Below are 25,211 nucleotides of genomic sequence, written 5' to 3'. Positions count from 1 at the left end.
TGAAGTATTCCAAAAGGAGCTATTAAAGGGTTAGGTAGAGTTTGAAAAGCTTCTTCCAAAATTTTTCTAAGCTAGGCCAGGCCCAGAACATGTGAATTAAGCAGACATCACCTGTTTTACATTAGTCATATCGAGGATATGTGTACAGATAAAAAGGAAACAGTTTAACTTTAGACATATGCGCTCTATGAACCACTTAAAATTGCAACAGGCAATGCTGTTCACCAAAGGATGTAGCATTAATCAGTTTAAGAATAGCATTCCACACCTTATTGGTTCAAATCTTGCTCCCAGGTGTTCTTGATTTTAATTAATGAGGCTTGTCTTAAATTCACCACTTTGTCATAAATAAGAGATATTAAGCATTTATAAAGAGATTGTAGTTCAAAAAATATATCAAGAATATTCACCCCAGGAATTCCAGGAAAATTAGGAATCTGGGATTGAACAAAATGCCTAATTTATAAATATATTTAAATACTTTAAGTTTTCATTGCTGATTATCCATTTTGTAAAGTTAATGATAATAATACATGCAGATCAATTTTACACTGGTTTCCAAACTATTTGCTAAAGTAAAAAAAAAACAATTCTGCAATAAATGTAGTCTTCAGGATTACATAGAAAATAGGTGTAGGAGTAGGCCATTTGGCCCTTCAAGCCTTCATCGCCATTCATTTTGATCATGGCTGATCATCCACTCAGTTCCCTGTTCCAGTTCTCTCTCCATACCCCCTGATCCCCCTAGTCACAAGTACTAAATCCAACTCTCTCTTAAATATAGCTATGGAACCATCCTCAATCACTTCCTGTGGCAGAGAATTCCATAAATTCACCACCCTCTGAGTGAAAAAATTCTTCCTCATAGTCCTAAAGGACTTCCCCTTTATCCTTAAACTGTGACCCCTGGTTCTAGACTTGCTCAACATTGGGAACAATCTTTCTGCATCTAGCCTGTCAAATCCCTTAAGAATTTTGAACGTTTCTATTAAATCTCCTCTTAATCGTCTAAACTCCAGTGAGTACAAGCCCAGTCATTCTAGCCTTTCTTCATATGCAAGTTTGATATACATCAAACATAAACAACAAAACATTATGAATGATGCATTTCAGTAGAACTTTATAATCGCAAAATCTTCCACGTATATTCTTGTAGATGGATCCTTGACTTCCTCATCAAAAGACCACAGTCAGTATGGATTGGTATCAATATCTCCTCCTCAGTGATAATCAACACAGGAAACACCTCAAGGATGCATGCCTAGCCCACACTTTACTCTCTCAACACCCATGACTATGTGGCGAGGCACAATTCAAATGCCAGCTAAAAATTTGCCGATGACACCATGGTTGTTGGCAGAATCACAGGATGGCAATGAGGAAGCATACAGGAGTGAGATAGATCAGATAGTAGAGTTGTTTCAAAACCACAACTAGCACTCAATGTCAGTAAAACTAAGGAATTCATTGTGGTCTTCTGGAAGAGGAAGTCAGGAGTTGTGTATGGAGGAAATGTAGCCTCCCTGCCTCAAACTTATTTGGAATTCACATCACCTGTCAATCAAGGTTGGACTCTGGCCACTACTTGCTGCACACCTTGCTGCTACCTAATTTACATACCTTTGTACTGGCCTTGGGCCATTGGCCATTGTAATTGATTTAACCTTGCTGGCACCAAGCCATCAGATTCCTGTAAATTACCCAGGCTGGACACCTCCCCACCCCAGCCCTCTAGTACTATAAAGAGTGGCAAGTGTGCTTGGCTCTCTCTCTTTGCCATTTTCGAGGGACCACCCTGCTTCACTCCAGGCTGAGTATCATGGAATGGTCCTGGAGAAATCGTTGGTGAGATGTGCACGGTTGAAGGGTTGGGAATCTTTTCGTTAGTGGCCCTCGTAGTATAGAGCCATGCCTGCATTGAGTCAAGGGATGACGGGTATCGTACTGTTCTTTCTAGATTGTTTGTACCTAGTTCGTTGCATGTGTATTTTATCCCTGGTGCAATTTTCCCATGTTTGCTATAAATTGTACACGTGTATTATTCTCCTTGCAATTTTCCCACAATCATCTATAATTTGTGCATATATGTGTTTTATTCCAGTTACCATTTTCCCACACTCATCTACTAGACTCTGTTCAGAGTTATTGTTTTTGAGACCTTTTGAATCTGTTTTTTCACTCACAACAGTCAACAGTGGAGAGGGTAAGAAACTTCAAATTCCTCAGTGTCAACAACTCTGAAGATCTATCCTGAGACCATCACCTTGATGCAAATGTGAAGAACGCAGGCCACCGGCTATATTCTGTTCAGAGTTTGAGGAGATTTGTTGTGTGACCAAAGATTCTTGCAAATTTCTACTGGTGAGCTATAGGGAGCATTCTTATTGGTTGCATCAATGTCTGGTATGGAGTTGCCAATGCCCAGGACAGGAACTTGGCCAGCACTATCATGGTCATTAGTCTTCACTCCATTAAGGACATCTTTAAGAGACGCTGTCTCAAGAAAGTTTCTATCATTTAGGACCTTCACCACCCAGACCATGCCCTTTTGTCACTGTCACCATCAGGACAAAGGTACAGGAGCCTGAAGACCCACACCCAACATCACAAAACAGCTTCTTCCCCTCTGCCATCAGATTTCTGAATAGACAATGATTCTATAGACTCTGCCTCACAAGGCTTCTTAAGCCTTTTTTTGAACTTTGTATTTAAGGAACAGTGATTTTGTACTGCACAATACTGCTAGTCCAAAACAACAAATTTCATGACATATGTTCATGACAATGAACCTGATTTTGATTCTGATTCTCATACAGGAAAAGTCCAAAATTGCCGATGCCAGAAATCCAGACCACCTGAGAACCCGGCCTTCTCGAAAACTCTCAAACATTTTAAGTTTAGTGGGTTTTTGTGCGTGTAAGCACCACACGTGGACAAAAGTCACAGAAATGAACAAATCAATATTTACAGTATTTGTTTTTGTACTTTGTATTTTATAAGAAAACATGTTTCATTAAAAAACTATCAAAATTTATCTGTTCATCTTTTCATTTCCCTTAAATTTGAATTTTAAAAGTTCTGCCCAAGAATTTGGAAAAGCCGAAAATCCGGACCGACCCAATCCCAAGCAATCCGGAGTTTAGTACTTTTACCATATTTGGTAATCTTTTGCAGTAACTGGTTTACAGCAAGTAGTCCACAAATCTTAACATTTACTTGCCATTTTCACAACAAAGTATTATTTACATCAATGGTATTTAATCACAGTGAATTAAATGGAAAACATACTTTGATAAGAAAGTATTATGCTCTCCTTAATGTATTATATTGATGACTGCTTTCTTTTGGTACTTTATGTAAGATTAAACTATAGAAAAAGATTTTCCTTTGGATCATGTTGTTTCCTTCAGCATTTTTTCATGGACAACTTGCATCCTCAATGCAATGTAGTTCTCACTGAAAATGGTCAGCTACACAAACAGAATAATTTTGAAACAAGCACTGCCCCCTGGCTCCACAGTTGTCAAAGCTGCCATTAAATGTTTGGAAATGTCTAACATTAACAACATCCATAAATCACCCTCAAGTTGCTACAAATGGAGAAAAAAATTAAAACTTTTAAGAATATTACTAATATTTAAAAACAAATGCACTTAAAATAATTTAAAATATTTAAACCAGTGTGTCTCAATCTTTTTCTTTCCACTCACATGCCACTTTAAGTAATCCCTGTGATTACTAATTGTGATTAGTCAGCTGATATCCAGGGCTGACATTCGAGCACGTACATTTTCTATTCAGGGATAGCTCTGCTCCACAATCTTTTGAATAACATATGATCTTTAAAAATGGCTGAAAACATATATGATCTGATCTTTCGTTGATGGATTAATCACTGTCCAGTCCTTGAGAAATCCCAACTTCACTCTTGTGTAGCCTCCACTGCGGTGTGTGACATTAATGTGATACAAATTGATAAGAATACATAATAGATCAAGCAGTTGGAAACAATGTTAAGTATAAAGCACAAACATGCTGAAAAAATTCAATAGGTCATGTAACACCCATAGGAAGTAAAGGGAAACCAACATTTTGAATCTGGGCCCTTCAACAGTCCCAATCTAAAATGTTGGCTATCCTTTAGTTCCTATGGATGCAGCTTAACCTGTTAAGTTTCTCCATCACTCGACCCCAGCATCAACAGGCTTTCTTGTTTTGCTCAAATCTGAGCATCTACAAGGGCTTGCAGAAATGTATTCCAGTGCAATTAGTAATCCCTTCACTCTACATTCCTATGTTCTACAAAGTGGAGATTTGGCAGATTTCTGCAGATGTGCGGCAGAAAGTGTGCTGACCAGCTGTATCATGGGCTGTTATGGGGACAAAAATATCCCTGTGTAAAGCCCTGCAAAAGGTAATGGAAACAGTAAAGGACATCACAGTCAAACACCTTCCTATGATCGAGAACATCTACAGGGAACGCTGCTGTCAGAGGGCAGCAACAATCATCAAAGACCCTCACAACCCAGCACACGCTCTGTTTTCACTGCTGCCATCAAGAAAGAGGTATAGGAGCCACAAGACTCACACCACCAGGTTCAGGAACAGCTGCTCCCCCTCCACCATCAGACTCCTCAACAACAAACTCAGTCAGGGACTCATTTAAAGACTCTTTCTTTGGAACTTAATTTTTTTAAATATTTTCTAGGTTTGTTTTCTGTATTGCACAGTGAGTTTGTTTACATTTCTTTATATGTTTATTTTTCTTTATTTTTTACATGTGGCCGTTATGTACAGTTTTTTTTAAATTACCAATAAGTGGTAATTCTGCCTCATCCACAGGAAAAAGAATCTTCTTTCCACACTTCAGAGTAGCACGCACACTACATTGGTGACCCTGGCAGGTCCAACTGGCAGTTGGACCCAAAGATAATGGATCAATTGGCTCTTTACACAGTTTTGTTGAAGCTGCTAATGTTCTGGCCGTCTCAGCCACACGTGTGGTTTGAACAGACCAAAGCCCAGTTTTACCTATGACAGATCTCTGCCGACAACACATATTACTACGTTGTGGCAAGCTCGCTCAACCAGGAAACGGCAACAAGGATCATCGATTTCCTACAGCAGCCTCCAGAGCAAGGCAAATATGATGCCCTTAAGGAGTTATTAACCCACTCTTTCAGGCTCACACAGCACGAGTGTGCTACCTGATTGTTGCATATGGATATTTTAGGGGACAAGATCCCCTCTGCCCTCATGAGCGAAATACTCGCCCTTGCTGAGGGACACAGGCCTTGCTAGCTCTTCGAGCAGATTTTACTGGAGCAGTTGCCCAAGGATATCCAACTCTTCCTTGCCGATGAGGACGTCACCGATTCCAGGAAAGTTGTAGCCTGGGCAGACGTGTTCTGGAGAGCAAAGAAAGAAAATGGCGCCTCAGTGGAGCAGATCACTGGGCCCCTCACACAGCCAGCAACAACACCACAGCAAACAGAGTGGCAAGTGGACCCCCCGACCCAACAGTATTGCTACTATCACCAAAGATGGAGTGCGGGGCCCGTCGATCCTGTCCACCCTGTACGTTTCAGAGAAACGCCATGGCCAACAGACGTCATTGATGGCTTCAACAGTTGGCCAAAGTGACAGCCTCCTCCACGTGTGGGACTCTCTGTCAGGAAGGTACTTCCTTGTTGATACCAGTGCCGAAATAAGTGTCCTTCCCCCCTCAGCCTACGACATCCAGAACAGCAAATCAGGCCTGGCACTAAAACCTGTGAACAGCACCATCATACGAACATTTGGCATCTGCACCTTTCCCCTCCACTTTGGCAGCAAGTGGTTCACGTGGACATTCACAATTGCAACTGTGGTGCAACCGCTCCTGGGAGCAGACTTCCTGCGAACCCACTGCCTGCTGGTGGACCTTAAAGGGCGGTGATTGGTGCACTCCAGAACTTTTTAAAAAATGCCTCCAGAGGAAGCCAAGTCACCTGCCCCCCCACCTCGACTCTGTTACTCTATCCGTCAACACATTTACGTGGATCCTAGCTGGGTTCCCTCGATCATGGCACCACAGTTTCCCTCGACCAAACCGAAGCACAGGTAAGCCACCACAAGCTCGCCAAGGGCCCCCCGCTCCACACCAGGGTGCACCGCATTCCCCCCGAGAAGCTCACCCCCACCAAGGGAGATTTTTTTTTAAACAGAAGAGCTGGGGATAGTCTGATGTTCCGACAGCCCCTGCGCCTCCCCCTGCACATGGTTCCGAAGGCAGCAGGAGGGTGGAGGCCATGTGGTGACTATTGCTGCCTCAATGAGGCCATCACACCTGACCAGTACCCCATGCCCCACATCTAAGACTTTACCACTAACTTATAAGGGGCACTGATGTTTTCAAAAGTCGACCTCATCAGGGGCTATCATCAGATCGCGGTCCATTCTGATGACATCCTTAAAATCGCCATCATTACCCCTTTTGGACTCTTTGAATTCCTGAGAGTGCCTTTTGGACTTAAGAATGTAGCCCAGAGGCTGATGGATGTGGTGGGTCGGGATCTCCCATTCGCGTTCATCTACTTGGATGATATTCTCATCACCAGCCATATCACACAGAGCACACAGTCTATCTAACGCGAATGTGCACCCGGCTGCAAGTGTTCGGATTAACTATAAACCCTGCTAAGTGCCAGTTCAGGCTGGAAATGATCGACTTCCTGGGATATCGAACAAAACCCCCTGCCTGAAAAGATAGCGGCTGTTCAGCATTTTTCCAAGCCTCGCACAGTGAATGGGCTGCAAAAATAAGCAGGTATGATTATTTTTACCACTAACTCATACCGGAAGCAGCTCGCATCATGCACTCCCTTTTCACAATCATGGCAGGGAAGGGTAAAGACATTACCCGGGACAATAAGGCCTCGGAGGCGTTTCTGAAGTCCAAAGACATACTGACCAATGCCACCTCAGGTACAGAGGCACCAACCACTCTCACTGTAGATGCTCCAGCACAGCAGTAGGGGGCATACTGAAGCAATTCATCAAAGGGCAATGGCAGTTCCTGGCCTTCTTTAGCAGGCACCTCCAGCCACCCAAACTCAAATGCAGTGCCTTGGATCAGGAGCTACTGGTGTTTTACCTGGCAGTCAGGCACTTCAGGAATTTATTTGGAAGGCAGAGAATTCAGGGTCTTCATGAACAATAAACCATTAACTTTTTCCTTCCACAAAGCATCTGACCCGTGGTTGGCCAGGTAGCATGACACCTCTCATACATGTCTGAGTTCACCACAGACATCCAACACATTGTGGGTAATACCAATGTGGTGACTGACACATTCTCCCACCCTGTGATTGAGTTCATTCAGACCCTGTCCCCGGGAATAGACTATTCTACCCTAGCCAGAGCACAGCAGAAAGACATTGAAATCCCAGCATACAGACAGCAGTTTATGGCTTCAGGCTGGAGTATGTCGCCATCAGCCCTGGTAACCAGACGCTCCTCTGCAAGATCTCCACTGGCAAACCCCGCTCCATCATGCCGGCAGCATGGAAGCAGCAGGTCTTCAACGCAGTGCACAACCTGGTGCATTCAGCCATCAGGACTTCTGTTGAAATGGTGGCCCATAGGTTCGTATGGCAGCACATAGGGCAAGACCTGCACGCACTGCCAGATGTCCAAAGTGCAGATGCAAATGAAGGCACCCCCCAGACTTTCGAGCCAGCACGACGTTGGTTCAGCTACATCCATATTGACATTGTAGTAACCCTGCCAGTCTCCCATGGAATGAGTTATCTCCTCACCATGAATGACCACTCTACGAGCTGGCCGGAAGCGGTCCCGTTGGCCAACAACTCCACCGAGACCTGCGCCAGAGCACTAATTAACACCTGAGTGTTGAGGTTCGGAGTGTCGGAGCATCCGACCTCTGATAGGGCTACACAGTTCACTTCGGGACTCTGGGCAGCGCTGGCCAAGTTGCTGGGAACCCAGCTTCACCACACCACAGTTTACCACCCTCAGGCCAAAGGGTTGGTGGAGCGGTTCCACAGGCTCCTAAAGGCAGCCTTGATGTCTTGGCTCAAGGGGCCGAACTGGGCAAATGAGTTATGCTGGGTGGTCCTGGGGATCCGCACCGCACCAAAAGAGGACTTCAATGCCTCAGCAGCTAAGATGGTATACGGCGCACCATTGGTAATACCATGGGAGTTCTTGGCCGCTACCAAGGACCCAGAAGACCCCTTAGCCTCATTGACTAAGATGAGGGCAAAATTGGGCACTCTGGTATCTCCACAGTCTCCACCACATGGCCAAGCCAAAGTCTACATCCTCAAAGTCTTGGATACTTGTGAGTGTGTTTTTGTTCAGAGGGGGACATATTGAACACCTCTGCCTCGGCCATATCAGGGGCCATATAAAGTAATCAGTCACAATTGGTTGACATGCATCTGGTAAGGAAGAGACTTTCACTATCGACTGCCCTGGTACACAAAATGGCCAACAAATGCGACGACAGCACAGGCCCCACGGGGGTCAACGACTTTCGTCCCAGGTGACCACCTGCACGGCGGGAAACAACGAGCAACAGTGGGAACACTGCCCAATCAGAGATTGGCACTGCCGTGATGTCACCCCTGTCGTCAGCAGCAGGGAGAGAAAATAAGCAGAACTGCCAGTGCAATAAACCAGTCTTCGTGTGTGTGTGACTTCTTTCCACACTTCGCGGTAGCAACATATATAATATCAACATTTATAATATATATATCATATAACATATATACCACATATATAATATCACATACAAATTTGGGATTTTTTTACCTGCAGGCTAGGCAGAATTTCTACTGATTGGGAGTGTGAACTGTACTCAAGAAAAGAGAAACATTTGCAAAAGAGAAGCTTGCAAATGAAGAAAGAAATGTAAACACACTGACTGTCTAAATATTGAAAAAATAAATAGTAATTAAACAAATATGCAAAGGAAGAGTCCTTATACGAACCTCTGATTGAGTGTGTTGTTTAGGAGTCTGATAGTGGAGGGGTAGCAACTGTTCTATTACCTGATAGTATGAGTCTTGTGGCACCTACACCTCTTTCTTGATGGCAGTAGTGAGAACAGAACATCTCCTGGGTGATGTGGATCCTTGATGATTGCTGCTGCTCTCCGAGAGTAGCGTTCCATGTAGATTTACTCGATAATGTGGAGAGTTTGCCTGCGATGTACTGGGCTGTGTCCATTACCATTTACAGGGCTTTCTACTCAGAGATATTGGTACGCCCCACCCCCACCCACCCACCCCCATACCAGAGAAAGATGCAGACCGTTAACACACTTTCCACCACACATCTGCCAAGCTTTCCATTGTGGTTATTTTGGTATTAGTGATGTTTTAAGATTTAATTTACTAATGATACAAAGCTAATAAAAATCTTTGGAAGGCTTCCCTTCTTAAATAAATTCCAATATTAAAATACAATAGATCAAAGGTCTCTCAAAATACGGGATTTGTTTTAATTATAAATATGCCTGCAATAATGATGAAGTATTGGAATGACTTTGAAAAGCAACATCAAAAAACCGTGTGTTAAAAGATAATTGACCTAAAACAGTATTGTAATTCTTTGCCCATTGATGCCAACTGACCTGCTGTCTATTTCCAACATTTTCCATTTTTATTACAATTTCCCTTGCTGCCTTTTGAGCATTCCATTGAAAGCCTTAACACTTAGAAAAGTACGAACATTCGTCAATGTGTCTCCTTTTTCTGCAAATAAGATCAGTTTATTCACTCAAAAATGTGTGAAGTCGCACTCTCTGAACAATTAACTATTGAAAACACTCCATTGCAAACAACCATAAATAATCCAAGTTGAGTATAATTTTATGTAGGTGAACACCAAGGAGCTCCATGTCAATAATACTCAAGAAATGTGGCTGCTGCTACAATGGCAGTGCCACTGTTGGTGTGGACCAAGAGAGTGAGGAGCATTGCTGCTCTGCAGGGCCCTACTGTCTGGTCAAAATTCCAACAGCTCCCTACAGGCTTTAAATGGCCTGTTTAAAATGCAGACCATGTTTCTTTTTAAACTCCTGCAACTCCAGATAGCAGTGCCTGTACTGGGCAGCCCATCACGAGGATTAGTAGAATGCAGCGAAGCAGCGGATGGTGCAGAGCATTAGAAATGGGGGCGAACAATCCCTTGTTGAGAAGGAGAAGCATGGGAGATGGCACTACAAGGAAGATGACCAGAGCAACAGATCAGTGAGGGGTTCAGTGGCTGAAGGACCCACTCAAGGCTGTGGGCTATTGGAAACTGGCTCATGGGAACCAGATATCAGAACCAGGAATCGAGAGGGTGCTAATGGCAAAAAGGGCTCCCTAATGCTGAATGCTTACAGGTCATATCGAAGGTTGGGAGGTGGAACCAATGGTTTGAACGGCGGTTTGTGCAGAGGCTGCAGAAGGTGATTCCACAGACACCCAGTGACTCTGATGGGACTCTCTTTTGCTTCTCTTTCTGCTATTGTTTAGCGTGGCGGGCAGTGCTCATGGTGACTCTTTGTTTCCTTACAGCCGACAAAAATTAAGGTGCACTATGTATGTATGCATTATAATGATACAATTAATGGTTTATAAAACTCAAACAAAAACCTCAATTAAAATATTGGAAAGTGAAAAAAGGTAGAAAGCAATTTATTCAAATATCTGTGTATAATATATAATGTATAATATACATCATAGGAAATAACAAGAATATGTATCAAACAAAGTAAACATATATTAACAAATAGCTGTAAACAACCTATGAGAAGGACAAAAAAAAATTGTATATAAAACAAAAACTATTCTAATAATATAACCCTTCCCTCTTTCTACCTTTCTTAACAAGCAAATACATCTAAAGAAGAAATTATGCAAAACTTTTTGCAAAATGCTCAATTGATTAATCCTTTTCCTTCACTTCTTTTGTAACACTGCCTTCATTTTGTAACAGGAAATCTTTCTCTTCCATACTTTAAAGCTAACTAGGAATGCATATAATGTCCCATACACACACGTTGCTCAACAAATTCAATGCATTCCATTATCGGGTAGGAAGTAATGACTGGTTCAAATAACTATTATCTTGTTAAAATGAATCAAGCCATTATGCATTTAGCCAGAGGAAGATGAAAAGGTTTTTAGCAACAAACAGGGCACAACAAATGCCATTCAATCAAATTAATCAATCAGCTTTCAAATCCAGTGATCTGGAACCAACCAATGCCAAACAAGCAAACCAAATCACGAAAATAATTTATCTATTTTGTTTGCATTTTAACATGCATTAACACGATGCTTATTAAAAGCATGTGAAATATCTCCTATTCAAAAGGAAACATTAGTTCATGAGTAAACATGTGACCATGTTCACCTATGACTGTGTGGCTCGTCGCAATAACACCATCTACAAATTCACTGAAGATACCACAATAGCACGTTGTATAAAAAGAGGCGATGAGCCAGCATACAGAAGGGAGATTGCAAACTTAGCTGAATGGCACATCAACAGTCCCTTTTCCACTAGCATCCCAGTCAATTGGCTGTGCAGTAGCCCGGGATAGGAAGCTCTTTGTGCTGTTTCCACTGGGCCACCCTTAACTGGGGCACTAATTGCTTTTCCACTGAACACATTCATCCCTAGGGATCGGAATGTTCTATCTTCAAATGGAAATGGGTGACTTTCTGCTGTCCCTTTTCCACTGGTTTTATCAGCACGCCCGCATCAGCAAATGCAGGGGATATGAGTAGGGGTAGAGGCAGTTAATCCCCAGCGTGAAATTATGTCATTTGACGCTGGCATTCAGACAGTGTTCCTTTTCCACTGGACCCTATCCCAGTAAATTCCAGTTAATTTCTGGGACAGGGTGTCAGTGAAAAAGGGGCCAATAACAACCTTGCACTCAATGTCACCAAAACCAAAGAGCTGATTGTTGACTTCAGGAAGGGAAAACCAAAGGTAAACAATTGGGCAAATCAGAGGTGGAGAAGGTGAGCAAATTTAAGTCCTTGGGAGTCACTACCTCAGAGGAACTTTCCTCGACCCATCACACTAATGGCGTCGTGAAGAAAGCATGTCAGCGCCTTTACTTCCTCAGGAGTTTGCAGAGGTTTGTATAAGATGTGAGGTGATAGTTCGCTAACTGGCTGCCTAATGGTCTGGTATGGGGATAGCAATCTTTCTTTTCTCTACTTTTTTCTTTGGCTTGGCTTCGCAGATGAAGATTTGGAGGAGTAATGTCCACGTCAGCTGCAGGCTAGCGGGAGATAGCAATACACTTGAACATAAAGCCCTCATGGGTAAAACCCTCCCTACCATCGAGAACATCCACAGAGAACAATGCTGTTGGAGAGCAGCAACAATCATCAAGGATCCACATCAACCAGTAAATGCTCTGTTCTTGCTTCTACCATCAGGAAAGAGGTATAGATGCCACAAGACACACACCATCAGGTTCAACAACAGCTGCTAGCCCTCCACCATTAGACTCCTCAACAACAAATTCAATCAGGGACTCGTTTAAGGACTCTTACTTTTGTACTTGATTGTTTTATTCTCTCTCTGTATTGCGGTCAGTTTGTTTACATTTATTTATTTGTTTACATATGTAAGTTGTGTACAGTTTTCGTTTTGCACTTCCAATAAGTGGTAATTTTGCCTCACCCACAGGAAACAGAATCTCAGGATTGTATGTGATGTCATGTATGTACTTTGACAATAAACCTGAAATCTGAAACAAGATTTGTCACATTATCTTGTCTTTCTTGCTTCGAATTTGAATTGCAATTTTAAGTTTTCTCCTGTGTTTTGGGTACAAAAGATGGAAATTTATTTTAAAAATAGTCGATAAAACAGTGATAAGATTTTAAAAAGTAGAAAAGCAAACTCTGAGAAGGGTGCCAATATTGTCAGAGGGGAAGACAAATATATCTGGATACTACTTTAGTAGGTGGAATAGAAAAACGGAATATTTTTAAATGGTGAGAAAATAGTGAATGTTAATTCATGAGATATTGAAACTAAAACATTTAAGGCAAAGAATGAAGGAGTGAAATCAAATGTTAACCTTTTGTTCAAGGGATTGGCCTATTATTTGGGATTTGGAGAGACTACATTTGGAATATTGATGAAGGTCTTCAATATGAAACATTACTGATTTCTCTTTCCATAGATTCTTATTTGCCACCTGAGTTCTTAGCAAATTTTTGTTTTGTTTCCAAGGTGAGCATCCTCGATGTTATTGGTTTTCCATTACCGTGGAGTACTGTGTGCAGTTTTGAGCTCTGTGGCCATATATTTGCACATCACAGCTCACCAGAAGGATTCTTGAGAAGGTGTTTTCTGGTGGAGAGATCAGGTAAGATTGGCCTTTCTGGACACTTACTGGAGTTGTTGAGAATGAGGTAATTTAATTAGCACTTACTAGATTTTGGAGACATTGACAAGTTAGATGATGACAGCCTGCTTCTGAAAGGATAAAGGATCAATCAATAATGAGTGCAATGAGGAGAAATATCTTTATACATGAATATTGTAAATCTTTGAAACTCATTACCACAGAGAGCTCTGAATGCTTAGCAGCTGAGAGTGCTTCCTGTTAAGTACAAAAATATATCATGATGTCTGGGGATTGTGCAGGAAAGAGGTATAGAGGCAAAAGATGAGCCATGAATGGCCAAGGGTGAAGTAGACGAGGGCTGTATTGCTTTCTCGGCTTCTATTTCTTATATACTTTTACCCTTATAAATCCTCAGCCCCAGATGAAATGTATTCCAGCCTGTTCAGAGAAAGAAGAAAATAGCAAAAAATGTTTTTCAATTTCTCTCTGGTGATATAGTTAAATACAGAAAAAGAAAAACTTCTGACAATGTTAACTTATTAAAAAGGAAGTGATAGTCCACAGAGTTATCAAAGAATTAATCCAGCCTTAGTGGTTGGAAAATGAAAGGAAGTACCTGCACAGGCAATACTGAAGGTTGATGAGAAGGGCATGAATTATTTGAGAACAGTCAGCAAGCATTTGGTGTGGTTAAATTGACTAAATTGTTTGATGAAAGTAACAAAAAGGTTTATGAAGATAATGTGTTTGAAAAGGTCCACTCAAATTTTCTCAGTTTTCGATAAGGCCCCACTTGGGAAAATGTCAAAAATTCTAGCAAAAGTGGCAAATTAGATTGAAAAGTAGCAACATGTAATGGTCAAAATCAGCTTATCTCACATTATTCTCATCTACCTCTCTCCCATTTACTCTGCAACTCAAAATTTTTAATCTTTGGCTTTTCAATATTTTAATGAGAGGTCATTGACCTGAAATCTTCAGTCTGCTTCTCTCTCCAAAGAAGCTTTCTGACATGTTCAGTATTTCTAGTATATTCTGCTTTCATTTCAGATTTCCAGCAATTACACTATTTTGTGTTTGGATCAGTGGGCAGGGAGGGCATTTCCCACAAGAGAGTGGTGAAGAAAATACGAGAATGCAATTCAAGTCGCTCATAGCGAGGGTATTTTTTCCCTTGAAAGTGATGAAAATGTAGAGATGCTCATCACAATTTTAAAAATGGATCAGGATCCTTTTCTCATTCCCATACCCACATGGTCTAACATTTGCCATTTCTATCACGAGAGAGCTTTTAAATTAGAAACAATATCCAAGGCAATGCTCCAGTTATGACTCTTTCAGGCAATTACAAATTCATATTGGAAACCAGAAGAAATCAAGCATTCTCTGCCATGATGCAAATAACTTGAAAAACAAAGTCTATCAAAATAAAAGCAAGAATAAACAAATCAAATATTTGTATTCTTTAGCAAGCAGTTCAAAAGCACGTAGAGAGAGAATAAATTTTAATTAAATTGTTGTGAATATATTGTTTGAAAAGTAGGAATAAAACCACTAACAAAAGTGAGGTATTATGCAAAGTCAGAGATAAGCATTTTCTCAAAATTTGTAATGAATTTCAGTAACATGGAAACTGCTGTCAGATTGATACTTCTAAGAGGTTATGATGGACAATGAAATGTACAACTCAAAGAAATGCAATGTCTCTGGGGACCTATTAGTAGAAATTAAATACCACAATTTTATTAACAAATTATTTGAAAATATTTTATGCTGTTACAATCTTAATCATAGTGTTATTTTCTAACCTTTTTCTGTGACTATTAAAGAATATCTTAACTGTTGATACGCAATTATTTAAGTTTAATTTTACTGCACTGTATTTATACAAATATTTTCAGGTTTAAATTCTGCAATTGCATTTCTGTTGTTAAAATTGCAACTAGTGGTTATGATAAAGAGTGAATAATGATGTTTTTTTTAACCTTTATATTAATTGCATCCATTTGAAGGTGGTATGCCCATAAAAAAGAACTCTCAACCTGATTTATTTTCTTTCCTAAAGGAAAACATTGAAACCATATACCTTAATTATGCACCAACTATTATTATTATTGTATAAACACAATTCTGGAGAAACTCAGCAGATCAAACAGCATACTTTATATAGCAAAAATATACATAACCAGTTTCAGGCCTGAGCCCGACATCAAGGTATGAGCAAACTGTGGGCAGGCACCTGAATAAAATGGTGGGAAGCAGGAGCAGGAGCAGAGGTAATAGGTGGATAAGGAGGAGGGCACCACAAAAGGGGATGTGAATGGAGAGGGAAGGGCATGGAGAGCTGGAGGAAAGGAGACCTAGGAATAGGGAAGAGAGGAAAAATGGGGAGTGATCTAACAGAAACCCAAGTCGCTGTTAATCTATATGATGGGAGAGTACTCAGATGGAATATTAGATGTTGCTTCTTCAACCCCTGGCTTAGTAGCACATGATGCAATGGACAGACACATCAGCGCAGAGCTGGGGTGCAAAAGTGAAGTGGATGGCCACTGGGTGATACTTGTCACTGAAGCGGATGCAAAGGTGCTCAGCAGAGCAATTTCCCAGCCTGCGCATAGCCTCCCCGATGCAGAAAAGGCCATCAAGGGAGCACTGGATGCAGCAGATGACTCTGACAAATTCACAAGTGAATCACTTGGATTTACAGCTTGGAGCCCCGAACAGTAGTGAGAGAGGAGGTGTGGACGCAAGTGTAGCACTTCCTGCGGTCACAAGGGAAGGTGCCAAAGGGGTGATTAGTGGGTAGGGATAAGTGGATGAGGGAGTGAAGGAGGGAGGAAGTGGTCTCTACGTAAGGTGGAGTGGGGAAGAGAGGAGAAGCAGTGTCTGATGGTGGGATCATGTTGTAGGTGACAGAAATTTCAGAGGACAATGTGTTGGATACAGAGGCTGGTGGGATGGAAGGTGAGGACAAGAGGAAATCCTGTTTTCGTTGTGTTTAAGGCACTGAGATGCTCAGGCAGATAAGCGAGAATCGGAGGAGATGTGGGTAAGGGCTGATTTGATTGTGGTAGAGGGGAAGTCAGATTTTTTTAAGAAGTACGTTATCTCAAAAATCTGGACAGGAAGACCTCACCTTGAGAGCAGATACATGGGAATTGAGAGAAAGGAATATAATCTTTACAGGAGATTGGGTGTAAAGAGGTGTTGTCAAGGTAGTTGTGAGAGTTGGTAGGTTTGTAAAAAAATGTCTGTGGAAAGTTTGTCTCCGAAAGTGGAAACAGAGAAAACAAGGAAGAGGATTGTTGCCAGTGATGGACTAAGTGAATTTGAGGATGGGATGAAAGTTAGCAGCAAAGTGAATAAAGTTGATGAGGTCATCATGGGTGCATGAGGCACCTCCAAAGTAGTCATCAATGCAGCGGAAGAAGAGATGAGGAGCCTTGCCTGTGTAGGCTTGCAGACTTTTGTGTTTCATTCATTATTATCGTTTTGGGGAAAGATGGGCCAAATAGAAAATGAGGTAGTGGGGAGCAGAGCAGATGCTGGCTTAGTGTGGGGAGGAGAAATGATGATCCCAGTGATAAAGGATGGTTCAAGGGCAGTAGGAAGTTCAAAAGGTAGTAAGTAGAATGGATGGAAATATGAGATAAATGGGAACAGAAGACTTCTTTTCAGTCATTATTTTCTGGGTCAAGATTTTATTATGAATCTCCATGTGCAGAAAGATAAAATGTAAAAATAAAGGTGATGGGAGAAATAAAATCTGAAGCATAAAGAAATATCCATCGCTCTAAACAATATTTTATTTCTACAGTCACTGAAGAAACATAGCAAATGTCTCCGAAATGAGGTGAATAAATAATAAAGGGAAAAGGGGAGAAAACATGGTGAAATTAGGGGAATAAAAATCAGATATCTTCGATGGATCTAGTAACCTGCATACCAAGGTTCTGAATAAGGTAGACACCAAGATAACCAAGTACATTTGTGAGGATGTTGAAAAATTGCTTAGATTCTGCAACAATCCCAGAAATCAAGAAAATAGCAACTGTAACAGCAGATGTAAGATTGAAGAGGAATAAACAGATTGTTTACAGGTTGGTAGACGGATCAGTTCTGGGCCCTCAGCTGTTCACAATTTATGGCAACGATAGAAGAAAGAGTGTAACACATTCAAGATTTCCAGTGATGGAAAACAAGATGAGAAAATAGCAAGTGTTAAGGGTGCAAAGGGTCTGCAGGGGATTGTAGGCAGTTAAACCGGTGGACAAAGAGTGCTTCACAGAAGTAATGTTGGAAATATGTGGTTCACTTTAGTAGAAAGAGTAGAAAAAAAATATTGAACAGAATGGTACATTTGCTAATGTTGGTGTACTGGTTCATTAGGGGCAGAAAGTAAGAATGTAAGAAAATGATGCAAGAAGAGGCCATTCACCAACTCTCACCACCATCCTTCCACCCCCCAAACACACACACATCTGCTCCACTGTTAAACAAGATCATGGTCGATCTTTTACAATTTCACTTTCTGGCAGTAATTGTGTAACCTGTGATTGCTTTATATTCAAGATTCTATCCATCTTTATTAAGTGCAACAGACAACTGACCGTCCACAGCCCTCTTAGGTAGAGAATTTAAATGAGTTACCAAACTTTGGGTGAAGGAGTCTCTTTCTATCTCACTTCTGAATGTTGAAACTTTGATCCCTGTGTCTGAATATCCCAGCCAAGGGAAACATTGCTCCCGCATCAAATCCTTATTGGAACTTGGCATTATTCTAATTATTTTTCATTCTAAACTCAAGGCAGATATCAACGTGGTATATAAAGGCAGAGATTAACAGTTACTTGATTAGTCAGGGCATCAAGAGTTATGGAGAGAAAGCCGGGAGAGGGTGGATGGATCAGCTCATAATGAACCAATGGGCCTACTTCTGCTCCTATATCTTGTGATCAGGTGATTATTAATATCTATGAAACATGCCATAGTGTGAGTTAATTATTTAATGGATTGTGATAGTACAGACCTATCACCAATGTATATAGTTACAGTATTTAGAGCAGGGGTCTCAAGCTTGCAGCCCGTGGGCCAACTGCGGTCCTCAGGATGATAGTCTGTGTCCCCGCCTTAATATGAAAGTTTAATGTTAGTGCGGCCCACGAGTTTGATATGATTGGCACTTTTCAGTGTTGTGTTCGGAGCTGAACGAACCTACCAATCACGGTGGGGTATATTGCTCTCGGGGGCGGGACATCGGCTGGGCTTATTCCGAATATAAGCATATTTGTGTGCATTTTCTATTTGTCATTATATGCACGTGGCACATGCGCAATTTCCGCAGCCGCTCCCGCTTCACGCGCTTCGGCGTCCAGTCTGAACCCGGAAGTTGTTGCTCAGCGGGACAGAAAAAGAAGCGGAAAAGACGCATCGGCTAAACACTGAAACGTCAATGCAACAGTGACACCATTTGAATCTGAATAATAATAATTAAGTTTCTCCAGTCAGCAACTATATATGGTTTCATCAGTCTTCTATATCTGCTCCTCACAGTTTGGCGGGCAGCAACCTCCTTTGAAGAAGACCGCAGAGCCCACCTCACTGACAAAAGGCAAAGGAGGAAAAACCCAACACCCAACCCCAACCCACCAATTTTCCCTTAGAACCGCTGCAACCGTGTCTGCCTGACCCGCATCGGACTTGTCAGCCACAAACGAGCCTGCAGCTGACGTGGACATTTACCCCCTCCATAAATCTTTGTTCGCGAAGCCAAGCCAAAGAAAGAAAGAATATCTGCTGTATTATTATTATTTTAATTTTATTTATTTATTACTGATTGATTTTTTTTTCTTATGAATTGTTAATTTTTTTTTCCTCTTATTTTGTGTTAAAAAATAAAAATAAAGACATTTGATAACATTGGAATGTTTTTGTAAGAGCTTTTCTTGTGGAAAACCTGATGCAGCCCAGCATCACCCAGACTACCTCCAGTGGCCCCCGGGTAGATTGAGTTTGAGACCCCTGATCTAGAGCATGTAATGACTGTGCTTACAGCGATTGGCTGAGAGCTTACTGTCTGGGCCTTAAAGGGTTGTGACCCTAGCCAGGTCGGATTATTCCGGACTGGTCGGCCACCTGTGAAGAGCTCCTGACTTTTGCTAATATAAAGCCTTGGTTTGGATCAACAAGTCTTTGGTTCTTTCCACGAGCTCTACATGCGTGAACTACTCTTTGCAGACGATGCCGCTTTAGTTGCCCATTCAGAGCCAGCTCTTCAGCGCTTGACGTCCTGCTTTGCGGAAACTGCCAAAATGTTTGGCCTGGAAGTCAGCCTGAAGAAAACTGAGGTCCTCCATCAGCCAGCTCCCCACCATGACTACCAGCCCCCCCACATCTCCATCGGGCACACAAAACTCAAAACGGTCAACCAGTTTACCTATCTCGGCTGCACCATTTCATCAGATGCAAGGATCGACAATGAGATAGACAACAGACTCGCCAAGGCAAATAGCGCCTTTGGAAGACTACACAAAAGAGTCTGGAAAAACAACCAACTGAAAAACCTCACAAAGATAAGAGTATACAGAGCCGTTGTCATACCCACACTCCTGTTCGGCTCCGAATCATGGGTCCTCTACCGGCATCACCTACGGCTCCTAGAACGCTTCCACCAGCGTTGTCTCCGCTCCATCCTCAACATCCATTGGAGCGCTTTCATCCCTAACGTCGAAGTACTCGAGATGGCAGAGGTCGACAGCATCGAGTCCACGCTGCTGAAGATCCAGCTGCGCTGGGTGGGTCACGTCTCCAGAATGGAGGACCATCGCCTTCCCAAGATCGTGTTATATGGCGAGCTCTCCACTGGCCACCGTGACAGAGGAGCACCAAAGAAAAGGTACAAGGACTGCCTAAAGAAATCTCTTGGTGCCTGCCCCATTGACCACCGCCAGTGGGCTGATCTCGCCTCAAACCGTGCATCTTGGCGCCTCACAGTTTGGCGGGCAGCAACCTCCTTTGAAGAAGACCGCAGAGCCCACCTCACTGACAAAAGGCAAAGGAGGAAAAACCCAACACCCAACCCCAACCCACCAATTTTCCCCTGCAGCCGCTGCAACCGTGTCTGCCTGTCCCGCGTCGGACTTGTCAGCCACAAACGAGCCTGCAGCTGACGTGGACTTTTACCCCCTCCATAAATCTTCGTCCGCGAAGCCAAGCCAAAGAGACATGCATTATCAAATGTAATTGACTATCATGTTACATTTCTGCAATCTTCTACAAAATATCATCCATTTATGCTTCTAAAAAAGTATGTACAATCATTTTTGGTGGTCATGAGTAAAGGTGACAAAAGGTTGTATTACTATCATGGGTGCAGATTAAGGAGAGAAAAAAGCCCACAGTTAAAATCTTAGGAGAAAGAAATTCCTGATGCAACTACACCTGTGTGTTGACTGGCTGTTATTCCATTGCAAGAAGTTTGACATCCAGGACAAAGCAGTTCATTGATCAGCGATCCACCAATGTCGCTGTCAACATTTGCTCCCTCCTGTCGGGCTACAAAATATGCTGCAGAAAATTGACAAGGTTCTTTCAAGGTTCCTCCCAATCTCAAAACCTGCATCATGCAGGAAGGTGGGCAAAGACATTCCAAATCTCACACACCATCCACATTGCTATCCCCTCAAAAACACATTTTCAAGTGTGGGATGGGAAACAAGTGTGGGCTTGCCAGCCAATCCACATTATTGCAATTGACAACAGCAACAATTTTACTCTTATTTCCCTTCGTAACAGACACGGTTCATGTGAACCACGGCACCTTGTAAACCTCCATAAACTTATCAATCTGATTCCCCAATTATGTCGATAATTGTTATTAAAAGTTCAAAATTATGGCAAAGAAAGTGCAAATTCAGGGAAAGGATGCGCTTAAAAACAAGCTTTAAAATAAATCCTTCAAAACCAATGGTGCTGGAGAAAGTCAGCAGGTCGCGGGTGACTAATGTTTCGGGCCTGGCCCTTCATCAGGTGTGCAGACTTTCTTGTTTAACTCCTTGAAAAGCAGGTTGCTTTCAAGATACTGGAATTTGTTTTATTATTCAAAGTCACCCCCCCCCCCCCCCCCCAAACAATAACGTCGAAGTGAGTCATGTTTGGGCAAAATGTTGTCATGTTTAATGTGCGATTGATCGTTGCATTGGGTCTGTCGGAAAACGGGGTGCATTTTTTTGTTATTCCCCACTGGAATTCAGTTCTCCATTTGATCTTTCGCAAGCAAGTTCTTTATTAAGCTGCAGAACTACACAGTTGTGGTCTGAAAGAGGTCGGGTGTAATTCATCCCTGTCCGAAAACGGAGCCCAGCTCGGAGTTTGAACACTGTCTCCATCCTCGCCCGGCCAAGAGAAACACCGGGCTCAATGGCTGTGGTGAGATGTTCCTCCTCCGACAAGTAGCAACCGAGATATTTTCTTTCTCTCTCCAGTAAATAAAAAGGTTTCGATCATTGACAGGTTTCGATCATGCCTCGACTGTGAGTCGAATGTTAACAAGGGTGCGGACCCCAAGAGCGGCTCGCTTTGGCTCATCTCCAACCCCGCTGGAGTCGCGGAATCAGTGCACACCGAGCAGGAAAGCCTAAACAGTCATTTGGTTGACCGACTGGATTGGTTCTCCTTTCTCTCGGGGTTGACACATCAACCGCCCAGGTCTTTTCTTTGGAAAGATGCCACTTTGTGGTGTGTTCCCTGCTTACAATGTGTAGACGTGTCTAAGTAACCAGAAAGAATTTTAAAAAAGCAAAGCAAACATTAGTGCCAATTGCGCTACGATCAATTCGAGATTAGATGCTATAAAACTGAAATACCTGCAGATGGTATATCAAATTGAAAGCCGGTATATTGTATCACAGAACTGTTTTGGTCATATCGGCTCTACGACTGTCAAATCACTGGGACGTTGGTCATCAATACAACTTAAACATCATCCGAGATTTTCGAAGCCACTAATTAAGACATGCCAATATCATGTAAACACGGCAAGAGAAGTCTGGGTATTAAGGGAGCCAACATTGGGGGGAGGGGGTCGTTCCTGTCGGTGCCCTAATACTCCCCTTCAGCAACAATAAGAGGAAAAAATTACGGACAGTCCACGTGCACGTGCCGTTCACCACTGACGATAAAGGAAATGCTCACTGCACTAAATCCACCTCAGTTTTAAATTAAAATCTGAGAACAACCCCTGAATATTTTGTCTATTGCACGCACACACATGATCGTGTTTCCTGTGAGTTTCCATTGCCAACGCAGACCTATTCTTGGGCTGCGCCTCCTTCCTGAGCCAAAGGAGAATCCCCGTTTTGGTCTCCAAACGTGGATGAATACTGAATGGATCATCAGCCAAATCATGAATGGGGAAGCACCTCATGGAAATAAGCGATTCGCCGTTGTTCTCTTTTGGCTTTACACTGTCAAGTTATGGGTTTGTATCACAGATGTTTAAATGACATGCATACTAAAATAAAATCGAATCTCGGTGGACATGAGAGATTAATTGATTACGTTTGACTGTGTCTGAAAAGCTTACAAAGTTATAATAATGGTTGTCAGGCTTTAGAAATCCACCCTTAATGGGCATTATGAAAATGATATTTAAAAGAGTAACGGGTGTGTGAGATGTTGTACTGGATTATTCATAAATCAGTGCAACTAATTTGTGAAGGTCTCCCTATCTTTTGGGGTTTTTTTGCATTCAATGTTACGGACGGTTATAGATTGGGAAGCTGACGGACCACCAGGGGGTATTAGTCATTAAGATTTTTAGATAGTGCTTTATGCTGAAGAGACATCAGTCATGGCAGTTTTGGACTCCATTCAATTTTCAGACAGAATGAGATACCCCGCCTGTGGCATTTCAGGGCACCAAGTTCCGAACAACGGAATATTCCCGTTTAATCATCACCCTTGTCAGAATTAACATTTTCTCCACAGCCCAGGCCGGAGCGAACTCTGGAGTCAGAGATAAACCCAAACACGCGAACTCCAAGTCGGAAATTTCTCGAAACATCGCAGAAAATGTGTCCAAATTGTGCGTTTGTTAGTTTTATGAAAGCCCCCCTGCATGCATGTTTGTTTCAGCTTGCAGCATCAAGTGTATCTGCCTGCCTCCGATCCAGGGATAAATATTGCAGTTGATCAATCCGCTCAGAGGTGGCATTCTCCGTATTTGGCAATAGCTGCATTGGACTGATGTGAATACAGTGCACGATTATCAGGAGAAAGGGGGCGTTGAAGGGGCGAGAGGGAGAGATGCAACGCGAATGCAGAATACATGTCAATGTTATTCTGTGCAGGGGGTTGGGGGGGGAGATGAAGGTGGCCGGTATCAAAGGCGGAGATCCCATGGTATGGAAACAGCAAATCACTCGTGGCTTGCGAAGCTGCATCGCATCCAATCCGTACCGCATCGCAGGATTACACATCAGCAAAGTCTGCTCGACAAGAAGAGCTCTGCTGATGACAACGTTCAAAACAGACACACGCCTCGTATTCATGCGGTTCAAGTTATCTCCAAGAGATGTGATTATAAAAAGACACGGGAAGGATGGGGGTGGGGAAAATCCTGAACACAGAATTCACTTGCACAATTAGGGCGACTGGGGTGGCAGGGTTCCAGTAGGGTACCGTGGGCTAGTAATGCTCGTGTCTGCCAGTTACTTTTCACTATTTATTTCGCTGGACAGGATTTCGTTCCTCCAACCCTCTCCACAGAGTCTCAATGCAAAGCCACATTAAGAAATACTGAAGCATTATTTCAAACCATCTTAAATGTAGAAAAGATCAGTACCTTTCATCCAGTCCACCACCTGCTTGGGTGTCCACTTGCTGATGGGTTCCATCACCAAAGCCATAAGTGCCCAAATGTGTTGGTGCTGCGCGCCAGACAGAAACGGGAGGGCGGCAGATATTTCAAAGCATGTCTGAAGAAAAGACGAAACTGGATATCACCGTACAATCCAGATATGTGTGTGTGTGTTTGGGGGTGGGGAGGAGGAGGGGCTTTTATTGGAGGAATGAGAGCAGCCAGCCCGTGGTTGCAACCGCACTGATCCGTCGAGATGTTGGCGGCAGCTTCCCCGCACGCTGGCTGCAGTAACCTCAGCGACGGTGCGCCGGAAATAGCGCAATATGCAAAGTCAGAACTTGTCACTTTCCACTCACATCCTGCTCTTCTTCCCAAACTCTCTTCTCGCTGCTGCCTGGGTGGGATGGGAGTGGGGGGGTGGATGCAGGCAGGCAGCCGCTTGATTGCAAGCCCGCGATGCCCGTGAGAGGAGAGTGAATGCTGAGTGATCACAAAGAGACGATTTCAGAGTTGCGGAGACTTTCAAGCGGAAGTGCATGTCGTTACCTGGGTTTCTGCAGCGACAGGTTTCTCGTGCGAGGCGTTTGGCAACTCAGTTCAGGGCACGGACAGGTTGATTTTCAAACTCGCCTGTCTGCATTCGGCGGATTTCCAGCTCCCAGACCAGAACATTGGGCAATTGAGCTTTCAGACAAGGTGCGAGCGCCGGGCTTCGCGTTCGTGCGCCAACCCTTCACGAACCCGTGCCTTTTTTTCCCCCCTGGTTGATTTGCAGGTCTTCCCTGCTGGTTTGATCGTCGAAGACTGGCGGTTCTAAATCAAGGGTTTCATTGGGCTGGTCTTTTCATTCTCGTCCAGCCAGGGATTGCCGGGGATAGACGAGGTGGTGGGTGTCAGCTGGAAACATCCAAATAAAAATATCGGCTGACGGTGGTCTCATTGAAAAGTGGAAATGGTGAATAATGCCGG

At 42.8% G+C, this 25,211-nt stretch overlaps 1 protein-coding gene across 1 annotated transcript in view; it reads right to left on the bottom strand.

Annotated features, from left to right (window-relative positions):
• The window catches only part of LOC138740666 (connector enhancer of kinase suppressor of ras 2), a 763,661-nt gene extending 739,305 nt beyond the window's left edge, over positions 1-24,356 (bottom strand). Inside the window, exon 1 of the mRNA XM_069893653.1 lies at positions 24,225-24,356. Coding sequence (XP_069749754.1) covers positions 24,225-24,288 — 64 coding nt within the window. The 5' untranslated portion in view covers positions 24,289-24,356. The remainder of the gene's footprint in view (positions 1-24,224) is intronic.
• Positions 24,357-25,211: the final 855 nt, after the last annotated feature.

Source organism: Narcine bancroftii, chromosome 8 (genome assembly GCF_036971445.1).
Source record: "Narcine bancroftii isolate sNarBan1 chromosome 8, sNarBan1.hap1, whole genome shotgun sequence".
Lineage (NCBI taxonomy): Eukaryota > Metazoa > Chordata > Chondrichthyes > Torpediniformes > Narcinidae > Narcine > Narcine bancroftii.
Note: the sequence above shows the minus strand (reverse complement) of the source record. Positions and strands in the feature narration are given on the sequence as shown.